General features: G+C 48.8%; 1 protein-coding gene across 1 annotated transcript in view; it reads left to right on the forward strand.

The window, feature by feature from the left end:
* The window catches only part of CEACAM20 (CEA cell adhesion molecule 20), a 37,318-nt gene extending 16,860 nt beyond the window's left edge, over window positions 1-20,458 (forward strand). Inside the window, 9 exon segments of the mRNA XM_060083112.1 lie at window positions 5,545-5,552; window positions 7,390-7,448; window positions 10,329-10,473; window positions 11,013-11,290; window positions 12,081-12,374; window positions 13,822-14,100; window positions 17,351-17,629; window positions 20,042-20,156; window positions 20,365-20,458. Of these exon segments, the coding sequence (XP_059939095.1) occupies window positions 5,545-5,552; window positions 7,390-7,448; window positions 10,329-10,473; window positions 11,013-11,290; window positions 12,081-12,374; window positions 13,822-14,100; window positions 17,351-17,629; window positions 20,042-20,156; window positions 20,365-20,458 (1,551 nt within the window).
* Window positions 20,459-21,510: the final 1,052 nt, after the last annotated feature.

Below are 21,510 nucleotides of genomic sequence, written 5' to 3' on the forward strand. Positions count from 1 at the left end.
GGTGCTTGACCAAGCCTGGGGGTCAAGGAAGGCTTCCTGGTAAAGAAGACCTGAAAGATGAATCTGGAAGAACCAGGTGACAAGGTTAGGGATAATAATGTTCTAGGTGGAGAGAGCAGCTTGTGCAAAGGTCCAGAGGCACAAAGTAGCAAGACAGATCATGGAAACGCAGAAAAATAGGAGTAGAGGTGAATAGAGTGAAAGATGAGTCTGGAGACTCAGGGTTGTATCATGCAAGGTCTTGAAGTCCTTGCCGGTGATTTGTTCTTACCCCTAAAGGCACCAGAGAGCTTTGGAAGGGTTTTAAATAGAGGAGTGACATGGTCAGATTTGCATTTTTTTTTAACAACTTTATTGGAGTATAATTGCTTCATAATGGTGTGTTAGTTTCTGCTTTATAACAAAGTGAATCAGTTATACATATACATCTGTTCCCATATCCCTTCCCTCTTGCGTCTCCCTCCCTCCCACCCTCCATATCCCACCCCTCCAGTCGGTCACAAAGCACTGAGCTGATCTCCCTGTGCTATGCGGCTGCTTCCCACTAGCTATCTACCTTACGTTTGGTAGTGTATATATGTCCATGACTCTCTCTCGCTTTGTCACAGCTTACCCTTCCCCCTCCCCATATCCTCAAGTCCATTCTCAAGTAGGTCTGTGTCTTTATTCCTGTCTTACCCCTAGGTTCTTCATGACATTTTTTTTTCTTAAATTCCATATATATGTGTTAGCATATGGTATTTGTTTTTCTCTTTCTGACTTACTTCACTCTGTATGACAGACTCTAGGTCTATCCACCTCATTACAAATAGCTCAGTTTCGTTTCTTTTTATGGCTGAGTAATATTCCATTGTATATATGTGCCACATCTTCTTTATCCATTCATCCAATGATGGACACTTAGGTTGTTTCCATCTCCGGGCTATTGTAAATAGAGCTGCAATGAACATTTTGGTACATGACTCTTTTTGAATTATGGTTTTCTCAGGGTATATGCCCAGTAGTGGGATTGCTGGGTCATATGGTAGTTCTATTTGTAGTTTTTTAATTTGCATTTTAATATTTGCATTTAAATATTCTCTAGCCTGTCATGCTGAAGATGGATTGGGGGAAATGAAAAGGCCATTCCGGAGACTCAGTAACAATCAGGAGGATAGATGATAAAGAACGAACCAGGGCGAGGACCACAGGGACGGGATGGAGGTGATGCATCCTGAGGCACAAGGGAGGGAGGACTGATGAGACTTCTCCATCTCTGGCCTTAGTGATGGGATAGAGAGCAGTGCCACCTTCTGAGATGGGAAGCCAGAAGGAGAAGCAGTTTTTGAGGGAAGACCCTGTTTTAATATATAGTATGTTCATTTGGAAATTTGAGGTTCCATAAGGCCAACAGATCTGGAGACAATTGCCATTGACAAGGTAGTTTGTTACAGTTCACAAAAGGAGGGGGCACACTACACCATGAGGGCTACATGGGGAAGCACCAGGGTCAGCCAGGAGGCAGAGGGAACTGTGAGCAAGGTTCTTTACTGCGGTTTCTGTAGGAAGAAATGGGGGAGACAGAGTAAGCAGGTTTAGGATGGGCTAGTTGGAGTAATCTCAGTAGGTTCTGGGGGCATAGAGGCTGCCCCTCCTTGTCTGGGACCTGCCCCAGGGTGGTTAGGGCAGGTGGATAGTAGCCTGGAGTGTGACAGATGATAAAGGAGGTGATTCAGGTGTGGGCTCTGGTTTGGTTGGTTTGCATTTGAAAAAGTTGCTTGTGAGTAAGTTATTTAATATCTCTAGGAATTGGCTAGCCCTGGGAGGGGCAGTCCTCCCAGGATTCAAGTCCTCCCCCACCCCCCAAAAGCTCCAAGATGTCAAAGCATCAGAATATATAAAAAAAAAAGACATGGTAAATACAGACAGCAAGGCCAGCGTTGGACATAGTGAGCTTGGGGTGCTAAGGAGACATCCAGCATCCAGCAGATAGATGAGTGTGAAGCTGAGAAAGAGGAGTTGACCGGAGAAGTCAGTTTGGGACTCAACACACTGGGGGTGGTGATTTTTTTTTTAATTTAATTTTTATTTTATTTATTTATTTATTTATTTTTTGCTGTGTTGGGTCTTCATTTCTGTGCGAGGGCTTTCTCTAGTTGTGGCGAGCGGGGGCCACTCTTCATCGCGGTGCATGGGCCTCTCACTGTCGTGGCCTCTCTTGTTGCGGAGCACAAGCTCCAGACGCGCAGGCTCAGTAGTTGTGGCTCACGGGCCTAGTTGCTCCGCAGCATATGAGATCTTCCCAGATCAGGGCTTGAACCCGTGTCCCCTGCATTGACAGGCAGATTCTCAACCACTGTGCCACCAGGGAAGCCCCTGGGGGTGGTGATTTAAGCTTTAGGAGTGCATGAGATTGTCTTGAGAGGGGAGTGTATAAAATGAGAAGGGTAGAAAGCCAAGGAGTGTGAGTCCTGGGGTCCACCAGACTCAGGGCTCCAGCGGAGGAAGAGGAGCCCACAGAGGGATTGACAGGGGGTAGTCAGGGGCAGGGAGTGGAGACTGGTATCTGAGCAGCCAGGGGGGTGGGCTTGAGAGTTATTTAACAAGCATGTGTTGAGCACCAGTTGTGTTCAGCTGTATGACCCTGGAGAAAAACTTCACTCTTCCCTCTGGGCCTCAGTTTCTTCATATAGAATAGATGAGAGCTAGACAGGAATCTCTTTTTAAACAGAGTAATCATTTTGAGTAGGCCTCTTCTCAAAGTAAGTTTTACAAGTTTTATTATCCTCTAGGACAAAGGGCACAAACCCCATGAACTCTAGGCTTCTAAATGATCAGGGTTTTCATCACAAGGTAAGCAGTTCCAATAAACATTTCCAATGGTGACTGGACAGGGTACCAGTTAGGATGCATTCCACTGCAAACAAAAGATAACCTGGCTCACAGTGGCAAAACCCATAACTGTTACTTTACAAGGTGTCCCAGGCCTCAGTGAAATCCTTCCATTCATCCCTCCATCCTTAGTTTGTTGAATATCCTCCCCAGCTTGCTACCTCATGGTCTCAATATGGCTGCCTCAACTGTAGATATCCTGCCCTCACACCACATCACTGTGGTAGGCAGAAGAGATGCCCATGCCCCAGTCTGTGAATATGTTATGAACCTGTTACATAGCAAAAGGGACTTTGCTGGTGTAATTGAGGTTATGGACTTCAAGATAGGGAGAAGAGTAGCCTGGATTACCCAGGTGGGCCCAGTTGAATGACACGAGCCCTTCAAAGCAGAGAATTTTCTCTAGCTGGAAACAGTGGAGAGGTGCGGCGGAAAGGGAAGTGGAGAGAGTCCGAGCGTGGGAGAGATTTGTTGTGTGCTGCTGGCTCTGGGACGCAGGCTTCATGTGCAAGGACAGGGGAAAAGCCTCAGGGGCTAAGAGTGGCCCACAGCTGATACCTGGCGAAATGGGGACCTTGGTCTCACAGCTCCAAGGCATTGGATTCTGCCAACAACCTGAGTGAGCTTGGGAGCAGATTCTTCCCACAGCCTCTACAAAAGAGACCAGCCAGCGATGGCTTGATTTCAGCTGAAGAAACCAGCTGTGCCAACCTGGACTCCTGACCTTCAAAACTGTGAGATCATGAATTCGTGTTGTTGCCAGCCGCTAAGTTTGTAATCATTTGTTACGGCAGCAGTAAGAAACTCATATGGTTGTTTAAATGCAGGAAGCAGGGGATGGCTCCTTGGGACCCTGCCTCCATTTTTTCAGAAGTTAATTAATTCCCAGGAACCTCTAGACGTCTGTGTGTTTCACCCTTTCACCTCCTTCAGGTTGTTCTCGATACTGTATGAGGCCGACTCAGACCACCCGATTTAGTCCTGCGTCTGGCATGCCCACCCCAGCACTCTGACTCCCTTGCCGGGATCCCCATCACTTTCTAACATCATAGATAATTCAGTTATTATGTATCTTGCTTATTGTTTGTCTCCCTCCATCCCTCCCCCATCCTTGCATAAAATGCAATTTCTTTAAAAGCTGAGGTCTATATTTCGTGGCTAAAAGCAGTACATGTTATCATCTAATTAGGACAAACTTAAAATTGGGCAAATGATGCATATTATATGAAATCAATATTGTGAGGCCTGCTTTTGTAATCAAAACGGAGAGATTCCAGAACGCTGTACCGGTAAATATCTCTCCCCTTTCTAATACCCTGTGTTAACCTGTTTTCATGGAGTGGCTATTCAGAATTGGCAGGTTGCCACATTCTATTCAATTTAACCAATATTGGCTTGTTTTTTTTCCTAGTGAAGGATCGGTTTTAAAGCATTGTGATACTTATACAGGGAACTTGATACAGTATTTGTATCTATTTTTATGATTTTTTTATTGGGGTATAGTTGCTTTACAATGTTGTTAGTTTCTGCTATACAACGAAGTGATCAGCTATATGTATACATATATCACCTCCCTCTTGGACCTCCCTCCTAACCTCCCCTGCCATCCCACCCATCTAGGTCATCACAGAGTACCGAGCTGAGCTCCCAATAAGCACCTAAAATAGTGCCTGGCACTAGTAGAGACACATAAATCTTTGCTGAGTGAATGGTGGGGGGCAGCCCTAGGGTGGCAATATGGGTTGGAAGGTCAGCAGAAGTCGCGCATGGGAAGACACAGCCGGGAGCCAGCCTGCCCGGCTGAGACTGTTAGGTGAGCGTGTGGAGGCGGGAAAGACCTGGGTTTATTTTCACCTGTTAGAAAGAAAGTGGAAGTTGTGCGACGGGAAGGAAACAGAAAGTCCTTTCTTGTAGGGGCAGGAAAAGACAGAACCTGCCATGGGGAGGGGTGTGGGTAGGTGGGGATTTAGGGAGAGAAAACCTTGTTCCTTATGAAGGGGCAGATATAGGAAGCCCACTCCAATGGCAGCTGTGTCCTCTTGGGTGGGGCGGAGGGGAGGAGGAGAGGGGGCCCCAGGGCGGGTAGGACAGAGCAGAGGTAGTCGGGAGAGAAGCCTGGCTGAGGAGTGGGTGGGTGATCAGAAGACTCAGATTTTTGGGGAGGACCAGGATGGATGGTGGAGACCTTGAATGCCGACTTGTCTACACCAGGTGCCCTCAGCCCAGGAGCCATGGAGTTTGGGAGTGTGCTGGGGTAATGGGGTCACAGGAGTTGATGGATCTGGGTGTACAGAGGAGATGGGACTGAAGGTCTCCAGAAGCCACATTGGGACCTTGGAAGGTGGCACTCATGGAAGTTAAGAGCCAGGTAGACCAGAATTCCTGGCCTGAATCAGGCAAGTCATCACAACTCTGTAAGCTTCAGTGTTCTTAAATGAGATGGAATATTATCGCTTACCCTACTCTACTTTTCATTTTTCCGTAGCATGTATCATTTTCTAATATCCCACATAATTTACGTACTTGTTATGCTTATTATTTATTGTCTCTTTACCCACTAGAGCAGTATTTTCTGTCTGTTTTGTCCCCTGCGTTCTCCCCAGAGCCTAGAGCAGGTGCAATTGGTGCTCAGGAAGTGTGTGTTGAATGACTGAGTGTATACCTTCCTCACAGGGGCTGCTGTGAGTCTTACAACCCGCAACAGTCAGAACACCTAGAGGGGATTCGCATGTACTGAGCGCTTACTCTGTGCCAGGCGCTGTTCCCGGTACTTTCCCAGCGTTAACTCCTTTGATCCTCACAAGCTTCTTACGAGGGGAGATTGTTGTTTATCTCCAGTCTGCAGATGAGAACATTGACACACATGGGGTGACATAACTTTCTAAACAAACCGCAGCTGGGGCATGGAGAACTCAGGCCACAGCTTTCGAAGAGGTAAAACTGTTACCATCTCCACCTTAGAGCTGAGGAAAGTGGCCACCAGAGAGGGGAACTGAGGTGCCCAAGGCCACACGGTTTGCAAGTGGAGGAGCCAGGATTCCAAACCCTGCAGTTTGGCTCCAGAGCCGGTTTGCTCAGCCTCATGCTTCGTTGGAGCAGATACTTGGTGACTGCCTGTGACATGAATGAGATCCAAACAGGGGCAGCAATTCAAGGCAGCTGGGCAAGCCGAGATCTCTTTTCCTCCATGCCAAGCTGCCCCTCATGCCCTGTGTAATCACTGTAGAGTTTTCTCAGCCTTGTCTTGAACCACCTACCCTCTCACTCCCTTTCTTCTGGAACCACTTGAATTTCCTTCTGTGCCTTCAACTCAGCACCTTCTCATATGCCGCTCCCTCTGCCTACCAGAGATACCCCCTGGCTCACCCCTGCATCCTCCAGGTCTCAGCTCTGATGCCCCCTCCTCCGGAAAGCCATCTCTGATCCTCAGGCTGGGACAGGCACCCACTCTGGGTTCCCCCACCCCAGCCCTGCCCACTCTGAGTCATCACTGACTGGGGACAGGTCTGTCTCCCCTGCTGGACTTTGAGTTTGTGCGGGCAGGGCTGGGGATTTCTTGGTCACTGCCGTGTCCTGACACTACTAGGCACAGGAATCAGCCCAGAGGAAGAGTTCGGGGAATATCTGTTATATGAATGAATGAATGAACGAACAAAGGTAAAAAAAAATGGATTAAAGGTAGTTCCCTGACCTGGTTGATTACGTTCAGTCTTGGGTTTTTTCATGCTCCCGACAGCTTGTCTTGCCCAAAGGGATTTTTTTTTCTAAAAAAGAAGAATTAACTGTCATATACTGAGCCTTTTTTATGTCCTCCAGGTCTCAGCTCAGATGTCTCCTCCTCCAGGAAGCCTTCCCTGCCCCCTCCCCACAGGCTGAGTCAGGCACCCCTTGGGGCTCTCCCCGCCCAGCTTGCTCTGTGCCATCCTGCCCTTCTGACTCCAGAGCCTTTGTTTATGACCAGGATTCCATTTCACAAGCATCACTTCAGCTCATTTAATATTTCTAGGCGCTCATAGTGAGCTTGGCACTGTTTTGTTAAGCTCTTGACAGCCAGGAGCCACCATTATTGATTTTATTGTTAGAGCTGTTGACAATGATAATCTTAGTTCCTGGTCCCTTAAACATTCTTGAATTGTCCCACCCTGACACCACCTCCCCCTGGCTGCTCCCTCATCCTGGAAAAAACAGTGAGGAGGGGGGCTGGGGGTGGCAAGGGGCATAATTCTCAAGGGGATCCAGGGCCAGAGGGCGGGGCTTTCTTTTTTCCTTCCCCACCTTGGGGGAAACCCCAGGCTTCCCGGGGCTTCTGTTCTCTCTGTGCTGGGAGGAGGAAAGTGAGCCCTTGGGTGGAGGGTGGAGGTGGAGCCAAAGTCTGTCCGGGGAGCCACTGTCATCCAAGTGCCTGTGAGTTTGCAGCAGGGCAGAGGGGAAGAGAGGGGAGCTGGAGGGGCCGCAGCTGGAGTGAGGACGGCATCTGTGTGCACAAGCCGGGGGGACAGTCAGCTTGGTGCCCTGAAGTGAGCCCATGGGGTCCGCTGACCTATGGGGCCACCGCTGGGCAGGAATTCTGTTCTCAGGTGAGTACCCTGCTCCCTTCATGAGGGGCGCGGGGGGTGGGGCGGGTGTGTGTGTGTGTGTGTGTGTGTACATGTGCATGAAAGAGACACAGAGAGAGACACAGAAATAGAGACAGAGACAGAAATAAACACAAATACAGAAGAGATTGACAAAGGGAGACAGAGGCAAAGACAATGACATATGTACAGAGAGATGGAATCGGAACCACAGAACCAGATAGAATCAGAGAGAAAGACAGAAATAGAGTGAAAATAACACTAGAAACTGCACCAGAGGGAAAAACAGGGAGAGGCAGAGAGGAGAGAGGGAGACAAAGGATAAAGAGCAAGAAAACTCTTCAAAGACGCACAGAGAGAAATAGATTCAGGAAGAGTCAAGGCAGGAGAGACAGACAGAGACCCAGAAACGGAGCATAACAGAGAGATAGGAGTAAGACAGGCAGAGAGAGGATGTGCCAGCCCTGAGAGGCCAGGGCACGCATCAGGACGGGGGATGGATGTGAAATTTATGCTTAAAGGGCATCTAAGGCAAAAGGGAGAAACTAGAATATTTTGATTAAAAAACAGAAACAGCTTCACAGATGTAGAAAACAAATTTATGGTTACCAAAGGGGAAAGCAGGGGGAGAGAGATAAATTAGGAGCTTGGGATTAACAGATGCACACTACTATGTATAAAAGACAAAAACAACAAGGTCCTACTATATAGCACAGGGAACTGTATTCAATATCTTGTAATAACCTATAATGGAAAAGAATCTGAAAAAGAATATATAACACATATGTATGTATATGTGTGTATATATATATTATACATATATATGTATATGCGTGTGTATATTATATGTATATGCGTGTGTATATATATTATACATATATATGTATATATGTGTGTATATATACGTATATGTGTGTATATATATTATACATATATGTATATGCGTGGGTATATATATATATATATATATATATACTATACATAAACATGTATATGTGTGTGTATGTGTGTATGAATCACTTTGCTGTACACCAGACAGTAACACAACATTGTAAATCAACTATCCTTCAACTTTTATAAAAGCATCTTGGAGGCAAAGACGTGATTTTGCAATGTGTGGCATGCAGAGGTGAGGGCTCAGCCTGGCTTTGCTGTGTGGCCCTGAGACCAGCTCTTCCCTCCAGTCGGAGCTTCCTGGCTGAGCCCGGCAGGCTGCAGGGGCTTTGCAGTCCTCCTGGGTACGGGGGTCTGACATTTATCAGCCCCATCATCTGTGGGTTTTTCTTTGAAATTTGCCTCCTCCTGGAGAGACAGAAGGCAGGGCCCTCTGGGGAGGGGGCGGGGGAAAGGGTCCAGGTGGAGGACTTGCAGAGAGAGAAGTTTCCCCTTTCAGATGGGTATGATGAGGCCCACTGTTGATGCTTTCACTCACATTCTTTCATTTATCCTATGACAGTTATGAGGCGGGAACTATTATTACCCTTGTTTTACAAATGGGGAAACTGAGACTCAGACAGAGGACATCACTTGCCCAAATAAACAGCAAAGGTGGGATTCAAAACCCAGGGAGTCAGGCTCTGAGCCTATGGGCTTTACCTCTAATAGCACTGAAGATAGAGAAATACAAGCACAGGAAATAATAATGATAATAATAGTGATAATAACAATAGTATAATACTATGGGACTTCCCTGGTGGTCCAGTGGTTAAGACTCTGCACTTCCACTGCAGGGGGCATGGGTTTGATCCCTGGTTGGGAAACTAAGATCCTGCATGCCGTACAGTGCAGCCAACAAACAAACAAACAAACAATAATACTAATAGTGACTGACACTTACTATGAACTGTCATATCTGATATCAGACCTCACAATAACCTGATAAACTAAGTTCTACTATTCTCCCCATTTTGCAGTTGAAGAAACTGAGGCTCACAAAGAGAAAGCCCCTTGCCCATGACAATAGAGAAAGTAAGCAGCAGAGTCCATATTTGCTCCCAAATATACTAAGAGCCCATGCCCTTAACCTGACTGAGCAGGGGATGGGGTAGTGCTTGGGCTACACTGGGGTCATTTGAGGGGTAGAGAAGGGCATAGCTGCCAGCCTCTGTTAATTGGGCTGATGGTTAGGGCAAGGGGGGAATGTCAAGGTCAGCTGCACACGGGCATGGCTGCTGGAGCTGAAGCTCCCCATCTATGCCCACCGTCTTTAAGTGTCCACAAAACTGTGTGCAAAATGGCCACATGGAAAACTGGAAGCTCCTACTACCTTGTTCCCTTTTCTTCCCCTGTGCAAGGGAAATCTCTGCCTGAGAGCAAGTATGAGGAAGTACGAAAGGTTAGTTTCTCCCATCGAAGATAATAAGAGAAGTTCCCCTTTATCAGGGGTTGGCTCTGTGCCCATCCCTGGACCAGAGGAATTGAACGGCGTTGAGAGCGCAGTCTTTAAGGGCTGGCAGGCCAGGTTCCAGTTAGCTTTTGACACTTACTATCTGGTCTTGGAAAGTGACTGCACCAATCTGAGCATTTGTTTACCTCCCCGTGGAAGGGGGAGGCCGACCATGCATCTCCCACGGAGTGGGCATCGTTGGGGAGGGCACAGTAACCCCCAGGAGACCCAGTTAAAGCTTGACCGTGTTCATTCCCACCCACAACAATCCTAGGAGGCAGATGATATTATTCCTATTTTACAGCTGGGGAAATTGAGGCTCAGAGAAGATAAAAACATGCCTCAAGTCACACGACCAATAAGTAATGGGTAGAAGTCAAGCCTCTAGGGGTGGAGGGCCCCATCCATGACCTCAGACCTCCCTCCACTTAGGAAGACCATAACTGGCACCCCCAGCACACCTCTTCCTCCCTGAATGCCTCCTCTTTCCCCTCCAGCCTCACTTTTGACCGTGTGGAGCCTGCCAGCTGCAGCCCAGCTCACCCCTGATGCCAACCTGCTTGAAGTCACCCAAAGTGAGAAGGATGTTGTTCCGTCTATATTTGGGACCCCTTGGTCACCCTAGACTCATGGTAGATTCAGGGCACAGAAAACAAGGCTGCCATTCTGATCTCTGTCTCCACACCTCAAGCGCCCATCAGGGTTCCATGCCCCAAATCCCAACATGACAAACCTGATTGGCTCACTCACTCAGCAGCAACTGGTCCGATCATTTGTGTCGAAGCTGGGGGTGGGGGGGGGGCGTGGTAAAGATGTGGGCTGTGCCTATCATGGCTGTGGGTGGGGAAGGTTGGCTAAGAAGTGGGTAGGGGGACCTGGCTGTCATCCATGTTACAAGCTTGATTTCTTTGCATGACCCAGTGTCATATCCCAGACCCTCCATTTTATTTGTACCATCCCATTTAATGGGCTTTGGAGAGGGGAAGTGAGTGGCCCAAGATCACACCTAGAATGAGAAGTGGATCCAGCATTTGAGCCCAGTCATGGAGCTCCAGGGTGTCTGCGTGCAATTCCAATCCACCCTTGTTTCTCTGGGTCCCTCTGTGACTACATCTTGCTTGGTCTTCCTTTATCTGTGTCTCTGCCTCTTGTCTCCCTCTCTCTGTTTCTTCCTCTGTAGAATCGCTGGCCAAGCCCACCGTTTCAGTCAGCCAGGGCACAGCCATAGAGCACAGGGGAAATGTGACCTTCTACTGTGACACCAAAGATGTCAACATTACCATTTACTGGTTCTCCAACAATCAGCCCCTGGTGTTCCATGAGCGCATGCAGCTGTCCACAGATGGCAAGACCCTCACCATCTTCCCTGTCCAGCGGGAAGACACCGGGACTTACCAGTGTGAAGTTTGGGGTGTCCTCCAGGTCATAAGCAGCGACCCCACCCTCCTGGTTGTGATCTGTGAGTCCCTTTCCATTCTCCCAGCCCCTCCCCAGCACCTACTTCCTTGGTGATCTCATTCAGTCTCGCAGCTTTATTGTTTATTTATTTATTTAAATAATTTATGGCTGTGTTGGGTCTTCGTTGCTGCGCGCGGGCTTTCTCTAGTTGCGGTGAGCGGGGGCTACTCTTTGTTGCGGTGCGCGGGCTTCTCATTGCGGTGGCTTCTCCTGTTGCAGAGCACAGGCTGTAGGCGTGCAACCTTTAGCAGTTGCAGCGCGCGGGCTCAGTAGTTGTGACGCACGGGCTTAGCTGCTCCTTAGCATATGGGATCTTCCCGGACCAGGGCTGGAACCCGTGTCTCCCGCATTGGCAGGCGGATTCCCAACCACTGTGCCACCAGGGGAGTCCCCAGTCTCGCAGCTTTAAATACCATCTGAATGCGGACTTGTCCATGCTTTAGTTCCAGATGTATAACTGTTTGATGTCTCTACTTGGATTCTCCTGGGAATGTCCAACTTGACATACCTAAAACTGAGCTTAACTTTCGGATGTCTGATCCAAAATACTGCCTAGGTGGTGGTGAGAAAAGAGCATTTGCTGACACGCTTTAGATATTTCTTCCAATCCCGCTTTATCCGGGGATGAAGCTGACATGTCATCACTGTCAGACTCTTGCATCTCCTTTGTAATGTTTCCAGAGCTTGAGTGGGGAGAAGAGAAAAATTAATATTTATTGACTGTCTAGGTCCCCCCAAGAGAGCTGTCACTGATGCTGTTATTACTGCTACAATTGTTCTTGTCCTCCCAGATGGTCCTGACCCCGTCAAAATCAAGGTGGAGTCCGGTGTACCCAACGGGCAGGCAGTTGAGGTGATAGAGGGCAGCAACGTGACCTTCTCGGTAGAAACTCAGTCTCTCCCACCCGCTGACTATTTATGGTTTTTCCCCAATGACTCGAAGCCCATCACGAGCTCGTTTCTCACCGCAAGCACATTTATCATCTATGCCGTGTCCAGAGAACACGAGGGCACATACAGCTGCTTGGTGTCCAACAGTGCCACCCAGCTGTCCCACAAGGCTACTCTTGAATTCCATGTCCTTGGTGAGTCTCTTTTCCCTATATTTCTCTCCTTTGTTTCTCTGAGAATCAGAGCTACACCAATATCCTAGAGTTTGAGGAGGACCCAGTGGAGTGGGGATTTCCCATGTGGCTGGTGGCAGATCGTGGCTCTGGCCACAGGCAAGGACCTGGGTCCTGGCTTGACACATCCTCTACAAGGCCTTGTAGGCTCTCTGTGGGGCGTCTGTCACTTGATTCTCTGGAAGTGGGGGAGGCGATTCTCTATACATGCAAACACTAACACAACACTCACAGACCCCATACACACATAGGGACACACACACAAATAACAATCACACATGCAGGGGACTTCCCTGTTGGTCCCATGGTTAATACTCCACGCTTCTACTGCAGGGGGCACAGGTTCGATCCCTGGTCAGGGAACTAAGGTCCCGCATGCTGCACAGTGCGGCCAAAAAAAAAACCAATCTCACATGCATAGCACACTCACACATGTGCACCACAGACACATACAACTCACACACAACACACACACAACATACAAAAGCACAGAAAACACACACACAAGATACATATAACACGTACCCAACAGATACACACAATACATGAAACACACAGTCCATGACACATCACAGACACACAACACATACACATACCATACACACAAACCCACAACATGTACATACCATGCACTCACACATATGCACAGCACATACACAATACTCACACACAAAACACAGACACATATCTCACATATGGAGCAAACATACCACAGACACACAACATATTCTCCCATAAAACACATACACACAAAATATAATATGCACACAATAGACGCACACACACACATCATAGACACTCAACACACATCATAGACACTCAACATCCTCATGTACAACACAGAAAACACCCCACATACCATGCATTCAACACCGTCAACACATGCACAATGACACAGAACACACACACAATGCATAACTGTACTACACACACAATTTAGTGATACACAAAGCATATATGCACACAGTACAATATATACACATACCACAGACACATAACATATACTCATACACAGAAAATATATACACACACAATACACACTCACTTGCACACAAAGTACCTATATATACACCACCATACCTCACAGTCACAAAACATATACACACAACACACACATATAAATAGACACAAAGCACACACTCACACACAAAACACATCCACATACCACACACTCTCCATACACACAAAACCCATAACACATTCACATAATTGTCACACAACACACACTCATACACAAAAGACTTAGATATACCACCCACGCAATACAGTCATATGCAAAACACATATACACACACACACACCACCCACAACATACACACACATCCCTGGAAAATTCTGCGGGCCCCATATGGGTGGGAGACTGACAAAGGGACCCTGGACCCCATCCTGTCTCTCTATGTGTTTCCAGAAAGGCTGACCAAGCCTTGCATCATGCCCCCGAACCAGACTCTCATAGAGAACGCCAGCCTGGTGGCCCTGACCTGCCAGGCCACCCCTAAGGGAGCTGCAGTCCAGTGGTTCCTGTGGGGCCAGCTCCTTCTGCCCAGCAAGCACCTGGTGCTGTCAGCTGACAACAGGACCCTGGTCATCCATGGCCTTCAGCGCAATGACACAGGGCCCTATGAGTGTGAGGTCTGGAACTGGAGCAGCCGGGTGCGGAGTGACCCCCTCAAGTTGAACATCAGCTGTGAGTCGCCCCGAGCCTGGGCCTTCTCCTCCTCCCTTCTCCCTCCCCTGCTTAAGTTCTTCCTTCCAGCCACTCACTCCATAATTACTGAATACCTGCTCTGTGCCAGGCATGTCTGGGCACTGGACAAGACAACCCTCATGGACCTTACGTTCTAGTGGGGGAGACAGACCATAAACAGCTAAGCAAGGGAGATTCCTGGTGTGTCAGATGGCACTAGAGGCGGCACGAAAGACAGGCAAGGCTGGGACACTGGGGAGGTGTTGCAGTCCTAGCTGGGGTGGTCAGGGGAGGCTTCCCAGAGGAGGGGGTGTTTCTGGAGGAGGAGGCCGGGAGTGAGCCGTGCAGCTAGACAAGGGAAGTGAGTTCCAGGGGAGGGAACAGCACGTGAGATGGGACTGTGCTTGGCACGTCAGAGGAATTCAAGGAGGCCCAGGTGACCAGAGAGGTCAATTATGGGAACAGAAGAAGCTGGGAGAGTGGGGTAGACCACACAGGGTCCTGTGGGCCATGGTGAGGACACTAGGGGCCACAGAAGGCTCTGAGCAGAGGAGAGATAGGATTAGACTTGGGTTTGCACAGGGTCTCTCTGGCCCTTGTCTAGGGGCTGGAAGCAGGGGAGAGGGACCAGGTGATAGAGTAGAAACAGTTGTGTTTGTCTGGGTCCATGGAGACAGATCTCAGAATGAGGCGATACGTGCAAGGATTTTATTAAGGGAATGCTCCTGTAGGGAGGGAACCTAAAAAGGCTGGGAGGGCCATCAGACTGAGATCTAAGCCTGACTCCGAGTGAGGAAGAAAGGGAGAGAGGGTTGGATGGGAGTGTGTGGACTGCCATGTAGTCTAAGGAACATCGTCAAGACTCTCGGGGAGCCCATGTCTCCCAGGAAGTGGTCTGCCTTAGTTTCCCCGACACACTCAGGTACTGGCAGGATGCATCCCAGGAAAGGCCTGGGAGTGAATCTGGGGCTACAGCAGCTGGGCTCTTGGCCAATCACACTCTTACCATGGGAGGTCTGTGAGGCACCCTCTCGTGGTGGCCACAGTCATCCATCAAGAGATGACGGGGCTGAGCCAGAGGCAACTGTAGGTGATGAGAAGTGGTCCGCCATGAATATATTTAAATATCAAACTCACAGGATCTGCTGCTTATTGACCTGAAGCAAGAGAGGAAGGGAGGAGTCAGGAATGACTCCAGAGGTTTTTTGGCCTGAGCGACTCCAAGGATGAAGAAGCCGTGGACTGAGCTCGAGAAGACGGGGGGAGAAGAGGTCTCTGCAGGGAGAGAAAGTAGGGGTCCACTTTACATGTGCACATTAAACAGCAGGGGCATAGAGAGACATGGCTTAAATACATTTCTTTTCCTTCCTTTTTTTTTGGCGGGGTGGGGGGCCGTGTTGGGTCTTAGTTGCAGCATGTGGGATCTTTCCTTGCGGCTCGTGGGCCTCTCTAGGTGTGTTGTGCGGGTTTTCTCTCTCTAGTTGTCGTGCTGGCGCGCAGGCTCCGGGGCGCGTGGGCTCTGTAGTTGCAGCATGTGGGCTCTCTAGTTGAGGCACGTGAGCTCAGTAGTTGTGGCGCGTGGGCCCAGCTGCCCCGCGGCATGTGGGATCCTAGTTCCCCCATCAGGGATGGAACTGGCATTGCAAGGCGGGTTCTTTACCACGGGACCACCAGGGAAGTCCCCTCCCTTCCTTTCTTGCTCTCTCCTCTTTCTTTCCAACTCTGGTCATGAAACCAAAAATGTCTACTTTGTTCTCTCTGTATGCTGAGCAACAAGTAAGGCACTTGATGAGAGCTGTGACTTTCAGAGCTCACAGCCTACTCAGGATTGGGAGATCAATCATCAGGCAAAGAAAATACAGTGTGATAGGTCCTGCCATGGGACCAGAGATTTGGGGAACCCAAAGGGAGCCCCCACCCAGTCTGGGAGATATGTGGGAAGGCTCACCAAGAGAGGTGGTGTCTACCGCGAGACCCGAAGGACACGTAAGTTAGCTAGGTAGAGCAGACTCAGGAGAAGAGCATTCCAGAGAAGGAAGAGAGTATGCGATGACTCTGATGCAATGGAATATCCAAGTCGGATCTTTTTTTTTTTTTTTAAACATCTTTCTTGGAGTATAATTGCTTTACAATGGTGAGTTAGTTTCTGCTTTATAACAAAGTGGATCAGCTACACATATATCCCCATATCTCTTCCCTCTTGCGTCTCCCTCCCTCCCACCCTCCCTATCCAAGTAGGATCTTATTCCAGGATTGAAAGTGGGAGGTGTGGAGAGGTGAGTGGTGGGGCTGGAGGGGTCTACAGGGACCTTGTGAATGAGTTCATCAGCCATGGGCTTTGTCCCAAGGACCCTAGGGAGCTGTGGAAGGTTCTGAGCAGGGGAAGGATAGTGTCAAGTTTGTACTTAGGAAGACACCTCTAGCTGCTGTGTGCAGGATTTGAGACCAGGATGGGGAGACCAGGTTGGGGGCAAATGAGGGATCCTGATGGCCATGGGGTTAGGATGGAGAGAAATGAACAGATTCAAAGGATATTTAGGGACAAGGGCAAGATTTTCCTCATCTCCTGGAATGTCCCAACTAGAACCTCTTTGCCTCCTTCTTTCCAGTAGTTCACATTAATTTCAATAAGACAAGACTCAAACTCTTGGTTTGCATGAGAAATCCAACAGCCATTTCCTTTGTTTCCTTCATGTCTGTGGGAGGAGAGCCAAGTACCATTGGTCCCCTTCTGGCTTAACAAAGAAAATCCACAAGCATCTCTACCTTTGTGAATACATGGAGATGTAAATTTAGATATTGTCACCGCGCTGTTTGTTATTAAGAGATTTCATCAGAATTGTAAACATTTTGGAAGTTAGGGGCTACATTCACAGGACACAGCAACAATTTCTGAAGCCTGAATGTCTTATAAGGCTCCTTTGTTAGAATTCACTTTTGCAATGGCAGAGTTTTTGTTTTTGATTTTAATTTTGTTTTGTTTTGAATTTTTCCCCCCTCCATGTTGTGGAATACAGTCTGTTTGCTTGGCAGCTAAGGAGGAAAGGGGAGCTTTTTCTCCTTCTCTTGCTGAGATTCCTTTCAACAGCAGTTGAAGAGCCCTTGTTTTCCAGGCTACAGCCTGGAATTCCCTTAGTTAGAATTGAGAAGGAAAAAAAAAAGGCGGAACTTCCAATGTGGAATTGAATGGGATGAAATAGGGCATCCTGCCAGTGGAGGGTGGGTGCATAACATTGGGATCTGCACACAGATGGCCCTGATCGGGTGGACATCACCAGGGGGTCGGCGTCCAAGGTGGTCAGCACCATCAAGGCGGAGCTCAACTCCAGCCTGACCCTGCAGTGTTGGGCTGAATCCCAGCCGGATGCTGAGTTTCACTGGACCCTTGAACCCTCCACGAGTGTCTGTACGGGGGAGCAGCTGGTCATCGAGGCCCTGACGTGGGAACACCAAGGGATTTACAGCTGCACAGCTTTTAACTCTCTCACCCACCTGGCCCGCTCTGCCTCAGTCCTGGTCAGAGTGATAGGTGAGTCTTTCAGGTACACCTTCTCCTTGGGTCCAAGTGACTTTTCCTGATGCTGGCCTCAGCAATCTGATCTTCCCTTACCGTGGGCTGGGGTGTGGCAATGACTGTCCTGCAAGGGCAGGTTCCTAATCCACAGCCGTTGAGTCCTAACTGCTAACACTCGGGCTCTAGAACCTCTACTTCCTACCTGTGTGCCCTGGCAAACTCTCCAGGCTGCTCTGAGCCTCAGTTTTCCTATCTGTAAATGGGGTTTATGATGCCTACCTTTCAGAATTGTTTAGAAGTACAGTGAGTCAGGGAGATCACCAATGAGAGAAGGAGTGAGCTGATAGGTGGGGTCAGGAATTATATTAATAACAACCTGGGTGTGACTGGCAGAGAGCCCCTGTATTTCTGCCTTGAGTTCTTGAGAGGACAACACAGTGTTGCTGTTTGCCAGTCGCTGTTCACATCCCAATGCTGTGTGACCTTGGGCATGCTACTTAACCTCTCTGGGCCTCTGATTCCTTGTCTGTAACACAAACATATTAGTTGTGTTTACATCAAAGCGTTGTTGAAGATTAATTAACATTTGTAAAGTTCTTATGGCAGTGCCTGGCATATTGTGTTTGCTAAATAAAACTGTTCTTTATTGAGCCAGTGTCACACCCTGAAGCAAGCCTTTCCATATATATTATCAGCAAACATTTCTTGGGTACTCTTTGCCAGTCAGCTATGAGGCAGGCCTGTTGGTATTTCCAATGTTCAGGAGAGATTGAGACTTAAAGACTAAAGCCCCATCACTAGGGTTTAAAAAACCGGCTGGCCATCTCAAGAGCAGTGTTACTGTTGTTGTTTGGCCTTAGGATATTAGTTCCCCGACCAGGGATCGAACCCGGGCCCCTGCAGTGGAAGCGAGGAGTCCTAACCCCTGGACTGCCAGGGGATTCCCACAGGAGCAGTGCTCTTAGTTGTCTGCAAAGTAGAGCGCCCCATACAGCTTTCCAAATCACCTCGTTCAGTCTTCAGAACAACGCTCTGGTCTTGTTAAGACCATGTGATGGGTGAGAAACAGAGGCTCAAAGGAGGAAGCAGTGAGTTTGTTTGATGCTCACAGGGATGTTGTAGGGTTTGAATTAGATCATGTATGAAGGGGTCTTGGAGCTTAGAGCTTGGTAGATGGCAGCTTCTATCATCATCATCATCATCACCATCATTGCCTTTTATAAAGCACCTCCTAAGTGTCGGGCACTGTGCTGGTACTTTTACATGGGATCCCATTTAATCTTCTCAAAAGCCTGTAGGGTTACAGATTACTATGCTTGTTTAACATTTAAAGAAATGGATACTCAGAGAATAAAACAAAGAACTCCTAAGGCATCTAGGAAGCCCCCTCCTGCCCCTCCAAAGCAGAATCTTTTCCTCATACCCCTGACCCTTGCGTGGCTGCCTTCTTAATTCCTGTGGCTGGACTTCACCCCTTTGAGAAAGGCTCTGGGCAAAAGTGGGATGGGTAAACAGTAGGCCAGTGTTCATGATAACAACTGCCATTTATTAATCAGTCACTGAGTGCCAGGCATGAGCATTCATGGTCTCATTTCATCTCTGCAACATCCTTATGCAGTAGGTACCATTTCCCCCACTTTGCAGATGAGGAAATGAGACTCAGGAAGAGTAGTTACTTTTGTCTGTGTCCACAGGGCCCCAGAGAGTCAAAGGTGACTCACTCGGGGGAAAGCCAGGTCTCTGGTTGCCAAAGCCCCTTTCTCTCTGAAGGCCATTTTTTTTTTTTTTTTTTTTTTGCCGTACGCAGGCCTCTCACTGCTGTGGCCTCTCCCGTTGCGGAGCACAGGCTCCGGATGTGCAGGCTCAGCGGCCATGGCTCACGGGCCCAGCCGCTCCACAGCACGTGGGATCTTCCTGGACCGGGGCACAAACCCGTGTCCCCTGTATCGGCAGGCGGACTCTCAACCACTGCGCCACCAGGGAAGCCCTGAAGGCCATATTTGATCCATCATCCTAATTAGTAACATCTTCACACCAACATTGACTGATCCCTGTAGGTCTAAATACTTCACCTACATCGAACATACTGAACATTGCATATATTGAACATGAATACATATATGTTTCATCTTTTCAGCATCCATATAGAATAGGCTTCATATTATCTCTGTTTACAGAAGAGCCAACGGACACACGGAGTGGTTAAGTAGCATGGCATGGCCAAGGTCACCCAGCTGAGATGTGAACTTAGGCTGTTTGACTCCAGAAATGATTCTATTACTACCACAAACTTCAGCTTCCCAATGGCTGAAAAACAAGTGCTCATCAAATTATCAAGTGGAGATAAAGCCACAAACTTGGGAATGGGGCTGGGGACAGGGATGAGGGTGTGTCATGCCCAGGTCCTGATTCTCTCTCCTTGCCCAGGTCCCGGGTCATCCCTCTCTGAAGGGGCCATCGCTGGCATTATCATCGGGATCCCGGCTGTCATTGCTCTGGCCGCAGGGCTGGGCTGTTTCCTCTACATCAGAATTGCCAAAGGGTAAACCTAGGAATGGGATAGGGGGTGTGGCCCACAGGGGACCTGACTGGCAGAAGTGTTCCTGACCTCGGTGCTGAGCAGCATCCATGGCACGTGGGGAATTGAGAGGGTTTGGCACATGGACCAAAATGTACCTGGGATATAGGCGGAGCCTGTGCAGATGGGCAAGGACTAGAGGCACAGAAGAACGAGGGTCTTGGGTTTTCAGGCCCTCAAGGAGAACAACAGAGGAATGCATCTATGAGGTCACGACACCCACCTCTGAAGAGGGTCACCTTGCAGAGCCCGGTCGCAGTAAGTGACTCCATAGCTGATGCCCAGGGCAGCAGTGAGGTCTGGAGAAGAGGCTGGTGCAGAGAGCCCAGACCTCTGCCCCCAGCTTACCCCCAAGTCACTCTGACATCACGGGCAAGCCCTGTACTCTTAGAGTCTCCGGGTCCCCATCTGGAAAGTGGATGAGATTGGTTCCAACAGCCATAACGCAAATACGGCAACGTGCTGCCATTATTTTCTTCCACACTCTCAGAAAACTTTGTTAATTGAGCGCTATAAACAGAGAGAATCCACAACACTCCTCCCTGCTAAACTCAAAACCAGTCTCAAAGTCCATGTCAACACAGTGCCTCTGTCACCTGCTACTGATGGATGGGAATTGACCAAAGGCAAAACGAAACATCTTTGTCATGTCTGGCCTACGATTCTGGTATGATGGGCTCATGAAGTGGACGTCCCCTGGAGACTCTCCACTTCAGCTCAGTTTTACAGAGAAGAAAACCAAGGCCAGGGAGGATATATGATAAACCCAGGCTAAAGAGGACCCTGGTACAACTGGGGCTAAGTCTTAGACTTCTGTCCTCATCTGTGTCATCAAACAGCCTTATCTAACCCAGAACTGGATTTCCAGGACATTCCTGGGTTAAGATCACTGGAGATGTGATGGGGAGTCCTGGGGAGAAAGGAAGGAAGGTTTCAGCCACACCCTGGGGATAGAAGTGACCTGGGCAAATTGCCCCTTCCCTCCTATCTCTTCCTAACTCCAGCCTTGGGCTGGCATTCACTTTCTCTAGACTGGTGCATGCCTATGTATGCCAATGTACCCGACACTCAAGGCCAGATCCAAGTCAAAAAGGTGGGTAATGCTCCAGAGGGACCCTTTCTGTTCCCCCGACTGTCGGGCCCTTTCCCAGCCCAGTAGGGCTGTTACAGTCCTACCTCTTGGGGTTGGGTGGGGTTCAGGCATATGCCCTTGAGGATGCCCAGTGGCAGCTTGGGTCTCTCTGCATCTCCTCTGCTTTCTCTGGGGATCTCAAGACCTTCCATGGCTTTTTCATCTCTTCTCCTTGTCTTCTTTCTC

This window comes from Mesoplodon densirostris, chromosome 19 (genome assembly GCF_025265405.1).
Source record: "Mesoplodon densirostris isolate mMesDen1 chromosome 19, mMesDen1 primary haplotype, whole genome shotgun sequence".
NCBI lineage: Eukaryota > Metazoa > Chordata > Mammalia > Artiodactyla > Ziphiidae > Mesoplodon > Mesoplodon densirostris.